The sequence below is a fragment of the Orycteropus afer genome, unplaced genomic scaffold, assembly GCF_000298275.1.
Source record: "Orycteropus afer afer isolate SDZICR_OR568_19922 unplaced genomic scaffold, OryAfe1.0 scaffold00017, whole genome shotgun sequence".
Classification (NCBI taxonomy): domain Eukaryota; kingdom Metazoa; phylum Chordata; class Mammalia; order Tubulidentata; family Orycteropodidae; genus Orycteropus; species Orycteropus afer.
The window spans coordinates 10,511,888-10,522,166 of NW_006921604.1; the positions used below are offsets into that span (position 1 = coordinate 10,511,888).

Genomic DNA, 10,279 nt, shown 5'->3' on the forward strand with positions numbered 1-10,279 from the left:
GTTCTTCCTTTTAGGTTTTTAACTCCAGGTCTTTGTGCATTTCATTATAGTAATTGGCTCTGTCTTCTCAACCTGCTCTTTGAAATCTTCTGTTCGGCTCTTTTATCTTGTCATTTCTTCCATTGCTTTAGCTACACTTTGCTCACTGGCAAGTTTCAGAGTCTCTTCTGATATCCATTTTGGTCTTTTCTTCCTTTCCTGTCTTTTTAATGATCTTTTGCTTTCTTCATGGATGATGTTCTTGATGTCATCCCATAATTCTTCTGGTTTTCGGTCAATGGTGTTCATTCAGTGCATCGAATCTAATGGTCTCTAAATTCAGGAGGGATATATTCAAGGTCATATTTTGGCTCTTGTGGACTTCTTATAATTGTCTTCAATTTCAAGTTGAACTTGCATATAAGCCATTGATGATCTGTTCCACAATCAGCTCTTGGTCTGGTTTTGGCTAAAGATATTGAGCTTTTTCATCATCTCCTGCCACATATGTAGTCAATCTAATTCCTGTGTACTCCATCTGGTGAAGTGCATGTGTATAGCAACTATTTGTGTTGTTGAAAAAAGGTATTTGCAATGAATAAATTGTTGATCTTGCAAAATTCTATCATGCAATCTCCAGCGTTATTTCTGTCACCAAGGCCAAATTTTCCAGCTACCAGTGAGTATTCTTTGTTTTCAACTTTTGCATTCCAGTCACCAGTGATAATGAACACATCTTGATTGCATGTTTGGTCAACTTCAGACTGTAGAAATTGATAAAAATCTTCAATCTCCTCATCTTTGGCTTTGGTGGTTGGTGAGTAAATTTGAATAATAGTAGTATTAACTGGTCTTCCTTGTAGGGGTATGGATATTATCCTATCACTGACAGCATTGTACTTCAGGACAGATCTTCAAACATCCTTTGTGATGATGAATGCCACACCATTCCTCTTCAAATTTTCATTCTCAGCATAGTAGATCATATGGTTGTCTGATTCAAAATAGCCAAAACTGGTCCATTTCAGCTCACTAATGCCTAGGATATCAATCTTTATGTGTTCAATTTCATTTTTGACAACTTCCAATTTTCCTAGACTCATACTTCATACATTCCATGTTCTGGATGTTTGCAGTTGTTTCTTCTCAATTTGAATCATGCCACGTCAGTAAAAGGAGCTCCTGAAAGCTTTACTTTATCCGTATCAGTAAGGTCGGTTTTACTCTGATGAGCCCGCTCTTTCCCAGTCATGTTTTGAGTGCCTTCCAACATAAGGGGCTGGTTTTCCTGCACTTTATTGCAGTGTATCCAAGCTATTAATAAAGTTGCCCAGTAATGTATCAGACAGTATTTCTCTACTATTCTAAGGTTTTCCCTGGCCAATTCTTTGAGAAGTGGATGGATTCTTCCTTCTTCTTTGTCTGGTCTCAGTCTGTAAGCTGCGTTGAAACCTGTGTACTGTGTGCAACTCTGCTGGCATTTGAAACACCGGTGGCACAGCCTCAAGCCTCACCACAACATGTAAACCACCACAGTAGGACAAACTGACTGACAAAGTTTGTCTCCCTTAGCTGTTCGAAACCCCTCCGCCCTCCCCTTACCTGAATCCTGTCACTTTGTCATTCCTAGCTTTCCCTCCTTCCTGCCTCTTGGTGGAGCCTGTTTCCCTCCCCTTACTGGATCCTGCCACTTTGTTGTTTGCTTTTACATGAATATAAGGTTAATGAAAAGACCATGGCTTGGGTCACATAAACTTTCATCTTCAAAGTGACATCTTTGCTCTTCAATAGTTTAAAGAGGTCTTTTGCAGTAGATTTGCTCAGTGCAATATGTTGATTTTTTAAAAAAAATTTTATTGTGATTTGGGTGAAAGTTTACATAGCAAATTCATTTCCCATATAGCAGTTCACACATATTTTGTTTCATGACGTTGACTGTAGATCTCCACAATGTAACAGCTTTCTTCCCTCTTCAAAAATAAAGAATGCTTCGTGAATTTGCATGTCATCCTTGCCCAGGGTCATGCTAATCTCCTCTGTATCGTTCCAATTTTAGTATGTGTGCTGCTGAAGCGAGCACTGTTGTTTGATTTCTTGACTGCTGCTTCCATGTGTTGAATGTGGATCCAAGTACAATAAAATCCCTGACAACTTCAATCTTTTCTCTTTTTATCATGATGATGCTTATTGGTCCAGTTGTGAGGAGTTTTGTTTTCTTCATGTTGAGGTGTAATCCATACTGAAGGCTTCATCAGTGTTTCAAGTCATCTTCATTTTCAGCAAGCAAGGTAGTATCATCTGTATATCATAGGTTGTTAACGAGTCTTCCTTCAATTCTGATGCCATGTTCTTCTTCATATTGTCCAGCTTCTCAGATTATTTGCTCCACATACAGATTGAATGAGTATGGTGAAAGGATACAACCCTGACACACACCTTTCCTTATTTGACCATTCAGTATCCCCAAATGCCTCTTGGTCTATGAACAAGTTCCTCATGAGCACAATTAAGTGTTCTGGAATTCCCATTCTTCTCATTGTTATCCATAATTTGTTATGATCCACACACTTGAATACCTTTGCACAGTTAATAAAACACAAGCAAACATCTTTCTTGCATTCTCTGCTTTCAGCCAAGATCCATCTGACATTAGCAATGATATCCTTCATTCCATGTCCTCTTCTGAATCAGGCTTGAATTTCTGGCAGTTCCCTTAAACAACCATTTTTGAATTATTTTCAGCAAAATTTTAGTTTAATTTAGGGAATGGAAATACCTATCTTTTAATTAATCAAAATTATGCATTGAATATAGAGGACTCACTTAACTTGTTAAAAGCACACAATCTTAAATGTCAGCTACTAGGTTTCTGCTATAATATCTATTTAGAAGATAAAGGAGGACATTTTGAGGAAATGAGAAGATAGAGAAGATTGACTTAAAAAAGATATGTAGACATTTCTGAACCACTGATACCCCAGTGGGATGAGTTGTGACCTCTTTTTCATATAACTGGTTTCATTAGATCAGATCTCAAAGTTTTTAAGTCAGGATTTCTAATGGAAAGACAAGATAGCAGCTGGCCTTCAGGAATTAAACTCACACAACCCCATCAATTACCAAGGTAGCAAAATCCTGTTTCTTCATCAAGTTGCACATCTGAAAATAACACATGGCTCTACCCTTGTATAGAACATTCTTATGATATTGGGGTACTCAAGGTAGTTCTGAGGATAAATGGAAGTGAAGTGGGTCCACAGATGAGCACACTTTAGAGGACACTGGAGTTGTGAGAGAGGATACCTGAGAGGACATGCTCTGAGTCAAGGAACCCACAGTGGCATAGCTAGAGAGAGCAGAGGCTTTGCTACCCAACTCTAGATTTGTGCAACTTAGGGGTATGTTTTGAGGCCTAAAAAATGCATTTTTTCCCCTAGGATAAAAATTACAGTACTGCTTAATATTTATTTATTTATTTAAATGAAACAAAAAGGAAAACACATCACTGGCATTGAGTTGATTCCAACTCACAGTGACCCCTATTGGGTTTCCAAGGTGGTAAATCTTTATGGAAGTAAGTCATCCCATCTTCCTTCCATGGAATGGCTGGTGGGTTTGAACCACCAAACTTCTGGTTAGCAGTCAAATGCCTTAGGCACTGGGCCACTATAGCACCTTTCTTTCTTTTCTCTCTCTCTTTTTTTTTTAATCAAGGGGGTAACAATAGGCTGAAAATAAAAATAGTTAGGGATACCAGAATAATTTATGTAAATTAATGTGTAATAGATTAATATCAGGCTATAAGAAGCCTGATATATTGAGGTGAGGTCCTCACCTTGGGAAGGTCACACTATGGGGGATCTTTACTTGCTCCCATTCCTACCCGTGAGCTTTCTCTGACAGAAAGAATATTTGGTTGGTCATACACAGAGTGCCACTGATCATTTTTCTGAAACAATATTGTTCTATTCAAAGGAATAAGTCATCTGATGTAAAATGGCATCTATTGCTTGATAAATTAGCATTCTCTAATTTAAAAAAAATTAAAAAATGTGAATCGAATTTTTCAAACCCTTGTTTTGAAGAATAAAATAGCCAAACTCACTGAGATCAAGTCAATTCCGACTCATAGCAACTCCCACTGGGTTTCCAAGGTTGTAAATCTTTACAGAAGAAGAACACCCCATCATTCTTCTGCAGAACAGATGGTAGGTTCAAACCTCTGACCTTTTCGTTAGCAACCAAATGCCTTAACCACTATACCACCAGAGTTCCAAAATGCTTACAAATGCTTTGCATTTATAGAAATTACTCATGTAGCCCTGAATTAGTGGAAAATAGAAAATGCAAAATTGAGAAAACCCAGAGCAGGTAGCTTTATATGACTTCCTTACTAAAATAGTATGACAAGGTCAACTCACTACTTTAAAATCTTTTTGTGAAAAAAATTCCCTTGATTCTGAACAGATACACAGTTAGATTTAAAGGGAAAATGCCCTATTAAATTTGAAGACAGAATAATTTATTAGAAGAGTAGTGACAATGGGAAATTTGGTTTCTGGGTACGGGATGGACTTTTTTTTCCTCACAGTATTATGCACTTAAATACATTGCTGTGGAGTTGATTTTGAGTCGTAGCAACTTCATAAGACAGAAGAAAACTGCCCATAGGGCTTCTGAGGCTATAATCCCTACAGAAGAAGACTGCCACATCTGGTGGGTTCAAACCACTGATCTTTTGGTTTGCAGCTGAGTGCTTAACCACTCTGCCACCAGAGCCTCCTTACTTTAGTTACAAAATCAGCAGAGGTTGCAATGCTAATTTATTAGTCAACTGACTGGACTTGGGGTTCTCAAGAGAATATCAGAAACAAGTCAAAGGGAATAGTAGTGCTCATCATTAAAATCCATGTGTATTTCCTTCTCAGGGCAGAACTATGTACTTTTAGGACGAAGTCCTAGAATATGTCATTCCTACTTTACAATGACTTGTCTTTGTGTTTGCAACCATGTCTTCAAAGGGAGTCTGTATATTCCTGAAACAGATTTCAATCCATTCTACTACTGGCCATAATTTCACATATAATAACTGCTTTATTGAAATATAATTTATATACCACAACAAAGTTCACCCATTTAAAGTGTACAATTCAAAGATTTTTGGAATATTTACAGAGCTGTGCAATCATCATCATACCTTAATTTTAGATATTTTAATCACTCTGAAAAGAAACCTTGCCCTCATTAAGCAGTGACACGATATTTTAAGCCAATGGCTTTTCCTTGCTTCTTGGTGCATTTTGTTGAAGGAATCACTTCCTTAAGGAGGAGAGGCAAAGGGAAAAAAGAAATATGTATAGGAAAGGAATTATTGTGTCAGATTTTAAGTGTTTTGATCCAGTCTCTCCTCCTTCTACCAATAGACTCAGGAGCAGTACAGTTATCAGCTTTTGTGAAAATCCCTGAAGCAATTCCAGAAGATCACGTGGCAACCACTCTCAGAGTGTGAAGGCTTGTGTGGTTGTCATGGGGAAGGCTTTTCAATTGAAATAAAAATACTCAGCCTCAGCCTGCTGCCATAGAGAAAATGCTTTTCACCCATGCACACCAGATAATTCCACCTAAGTGACAGGTTTTACCTTGGAGAAGCACTGAACTGAGCTAGTTTACACAGTCAATTACTGCTCATTCCACAAAGAAAGAACTGGGAGGGAAGGAAGGGAGGGGATGAAGGTTAGCTACACAATACTGAGGTGGCTGCCAGCCAGGCGAGGGGAACATCTCCCCAGCTGTTTCTAGTACCTTAAGTACCTACCTATTTGTGGAGAGAAACAGGTGCTTCAGACAGCTCTTCAACACACACACATGTATGTGTGTTCGTGTGCATATGCACACACACAGACACACACACCTCAATTGTGGTATGTGAAGAAACAAACACCCAACCAAAACAAATAAGGGTCTGTTCTGTTCTACAAAGTAACTTTCTCTCTTCCTGTTTAAATTTCTTCATACCACCTTTTAGGCAAAACAGGATGTGAAATACAGCTCAGCGGCTGTGTTTATTGATTAGGCTTACACATCTCATGAAATAACACAAGTCATAAGAAACAAGCCAAAGCACGGAGTAGAACGTCAGGCATGCAGGACCATGAATTGCTGGGTTAGATGCATAAGTATTTCAAGAGAGAATCTCATCAAAAGATAGATAGCTCCCAGTGAAACAATATGGAAAAGGGCTGAAGAAAACATCTCAAAATAAATGAAGTACTTATTGCTGAAAAATGAGCTTAGCTCTCAAGCAATTCTAAAGTTCAGAATTTACTGCACCACTCACCCCTTTTCCTCCAACTTTCTTGTCTCTTGTTTCACTGCACAACAAGGGATTCTTCATACTTTATATGAAATACAACAAGGCGATTTTTGCCATAATAAACTCCGCACATGCATGAGAAATCCAAGCATGCAAAATGTTTAACATCCCAGTTCACAGATACTTTAGGGAAAAAAATCCGATTATGAATTATATACCACAATAAATAGGGCTCAACGTTTCATAAAGCAATTTATAGTTCATAAAAATGACAAAATGTACCTGTCAGATAGAGCGCGGAGAGCAGTTCTCTGTGCTGCCTGCTGGAAGAAAGGGCAGAGATGTTTATTTAATATTCTGACTTTTAAATTATGTGCTCAATCAACACTTTAAAGAACCCATGTTACACACAGCTTTGTCATGTGGCCAAAATTTAAACTACTAGCTACAGTCAAGTGTATGACATACACAGTCAAGTGTATGTCAAATGAACATTCTGAATGAGTTAATGGAAGACTTGGTGCACACCTGCCTCCAGTGGACGAGCCTGGGGAGGCCCGAAGCATGTGACAGGTGAGACACAGGTGATGTTTAACAAGTCTCAGGAAACCCAGCAAAGATCAGAGCTATTTTGTTTTAATCCCTCAAGTAATTTTTACTACTGCTTTATTCTATTTTCCCATAAGGAAAAAATCTATTCTGATTCCTTTGTAGCTTTTTTTTTTAACCAATGAAGGTATAATTTTCAGATTTATTGAGAAAGTCTCCACGATTGGAAATCTCAACAGTGACCAGGAATCTGGTAATATTATGGAATTACTGATTTGTTCTAGGTTTAGTAATGATATTGTAGTAATGTTTTCTTAAAGTAATCCTTTAGAGATTCATATTGAAATATGTATGGATAAAATTATATGATGCTGAGATCTGCTTTAAAATAATATAGTTGGAGGGAGGGGGAGTGGGTGGACATAAAACAAGCTGGCCTTGGATTTATAACTGTTGATGCGGGGGGTGAGGTCACTAGGTGGTTATTACCTTATTCTATTTTTGTATGTGCTTGAAATTTTCTAGAATAAAAAACTAACATCAAAGACCTCCATTTCTCCATCAAATTTCCCCAGTTTTGTACTTACTTTCCATTCTATTTTTTTGTTCAACTTATCTTCTATACTGGGCATTATTAGGCTAAGAAAGGCAGAAAAGAACACTAGGTTTTCTATCTTTGAAGTCATAATTGAGTGTAGATAAAAGCATGGTCTTTAACACCAAAACTTACTCTGAGGTACACCAGGTAAAAGTACACATAGTCCTCTTCCACCTTGCACACTACATCAAAAAATTCTCACACTACTCCTCATTACATTGAAATAAAGACAAGATGGACTCTTTAGATTAGGAAAAATGTGACATCAGAATCATCATCTATACAGAAATGAAATTTATCCTTGATACTTAACACCCCCATGTTAGTTCCATGAGCTTGGATCATCCAGTCATTTTCAACATTTCCTGTTACATGGAGTGTTGGACTGGGTTCCATAAAGGGGGGGGGGGGAAGGAAGAAATAGTTATCCTGAATAAGCTCAATTCCTAGGTCAGAAGTCAGGATAGAGGTTCAGGGATGACTTGAGGGTACATATGGGAAAACATGAAAATAAAAAGATTAAGGTATAACAGTGTTAGCAAGTGTAGATATGAGTGGTAACTAGTGATTGGGTGGGATAAGAGCCTCAAGCTATGCCTGGCACATAGGGTGTACTCAATAAATATTTGCTGAGTAAGTGTTAACTTAATAAATCAATTAAGGAGTACTTCCCACTGAAATACAAGCAGAGTTTTAACACAAGGAGGGCTATGATCAGGATAGAAGGACTATTGGCAGTATTAGAGTAGATGATAAAGCAAGGTCTGTCCAAGCCTCTTACAGTTGTTCTCAACTGGGGTATGAATGCATCCCTCACCCCTTACTCCCAACCGCATGGATGTCTAGAACTGAATAGGGGGGTTTCTGAGTGTTCCTAGCATGAAGTGCAATCACTATTGTTATTTAGTGCCTGGGGCCAGGGTTGCAAAGAACAGTATGGTCCCTGTACAACATGGAAGTGTCCTCTTAAAATACCAATAACGCTTCTGTAGAGAAATGCTGTAGTAAATCACGAATGAAAGGCAGATCTGAAAGGAATGATTCATGAGCTTCTGGGTCTGGCAAAACAAACTGAAAAGGAAACAATGTGTGGACTTATATAATTTCCACAAGAGATGTAACCATACTGATTTAGGAAAACACAAAATCTGCTGATCTGGGAATTGAGAGTCCTGCATTCTGGGACAGGTTTGCCTTTAATTTATTATGGATCTAGAGCCTGTCTCTCAACCTACACGTGAGTTTCCAAATTGCTCCTCCTTTCCCTGAATGAGATGATGAGGAAGCCACTCCAGTCAATGTCATTTTGGCTAGAAACAGCTGCAAACATCTATTAACAATCAAAACATGGAATGTATGAAGTATATGAATTTAGGAAAATTACAAGTTGTCAAAAATGAAATGAAATTGGTTTACTGATATAGGTCAATATCCTAGGCATTAGTGAGCTGAAATGGACTGATATTGGCCATTCTGAATCAGACAATTAAATGTCTACTATGCTGGGAATGACAAATTAAATAGGAATGGCACTGCATTCACCATTAAAAAGAACACTTCAAGATCTATATTGAAATACAATGCTGCCAGTGATAGGATAATATCTACACAGCTAAAAGGAAGACCAGTTAATACCACTACTATTCAAATTTACATACTAACCACTAACATCAAAGATGAAGAAATTGAAGATTTTTACCAATTTCTGCAATCTGAAATTGGCCAACCATGCAATCAAGATGTATTGATAAATAATGGTGATTAGAATGCAAAAGTTGGAAACAAAGAAGAAGCAAAAGCTGAAAACAAAGAAGAAGCATCAGTGGTCGAAAATATGGCCTTGGTAGAGAAATGATGCTAGAGACTACATGACAGAATTTTGTAAGACCAATGACTTATTCATTGAAAATACACTTTTTTTCATCAACATAAATGGTGGCTATACACATGGACCTTGCCAGATGGAATACACAGGATTCAAATAGACCTCATCTATAGAAAGAGGCAAGGGAGAAGCTCAGTATCATCAGTGAAAACAAGCCAGGGGCTGATTGTGGAATCGACCATCGATTGCTTATGTGCAAGTTTAAGATGAAGTTGAAGAAAATTTTAAAAAGTCCACGAGAGCCAAAATATGATCTTGAGTATATTCCACCTGAATTTAGAGACCATCTGAAGAACAGATTTGATTCATTGAGCACTAATGACTGAAGACCAGAGGAGCTGTGGGATGACATCAAGGACATCAAATATGAAGAAAGCAAACGACCATTAAAAAGATAAGAAAGTAAGAAAATACCAAAATGGTTTTCAGAAGAGATTGAAAGTTGCTCTTGAATGGACAGTAGCTAAAGCAAAGGGAAGAAATGATGATGTAAAGAGCTATACAGAAGATTTCAAATGGCAGCTCAAGAAGACAAAGTAAAGTATTACAATGAAATGTTCAAAGACCTGGAGTTAGAATATCTTCAGCATTTCTTTCTTTCTTTCTTTTTTTTTAGAAGCACATTTACATTACAGATAGACTTGATTAACTAGGCCTTTATACATAAAGTCCACTCAGCCTAAATAGGAAATGTATGGGCCCAGAGAAGGGTTTATTAAAGGATTCAAAGGGCAGGTAGAGTTGTTTCTTGGTTCTTCTTTTGCAGAATTGACTTAGTAGAGAATTCTTCAGAGTCCCTAATGAGGTCAAGATGGGAATGGATTTAGACTCATTCAGACTCATTTGATGTAATATTATTGTTAACATGCATTGAGTATTTATTATGTACTAGCCACTATTTTTTTTTTTTCTTTTAATTGTGATTTGGGTGAAAACTTACAGAGCAAATTCACTT

At 37.5% G+C, this 10,279-nt stretch overlaps 1 protein-coding gene and 1 non-coding gene across 2 annotated transcripts in view; both read right to left on the reverse strand.

Annotated features, from left to right (window-relative positions):
- Positions 1-10,279, reverse strand: part of AFF3 (AF4/FMR2 family member 3) — a 684,153-nt gene that overhangs the window by 159,521 nt on the left and 514,353 nt on the right. The window contains exon 10 of the mRNA XM_007959474.2: positions 6,575-6,615. Coding sequence (XP_007957665.2) covers positions 6,575-6,615 — 41 coding nt within the window. The remainder of the gene's footprint in view (positions 1-6,574; positions 6,616-10,279) is intronic.
- On the reverse strand, positions 1,954-2,059 carry LOC122152164. Its single transcript, XR_006164426.1, has one exon. It is a non-coding gene; the product is annotated as a U6 spliceosomal RNA (small nuclear RNA).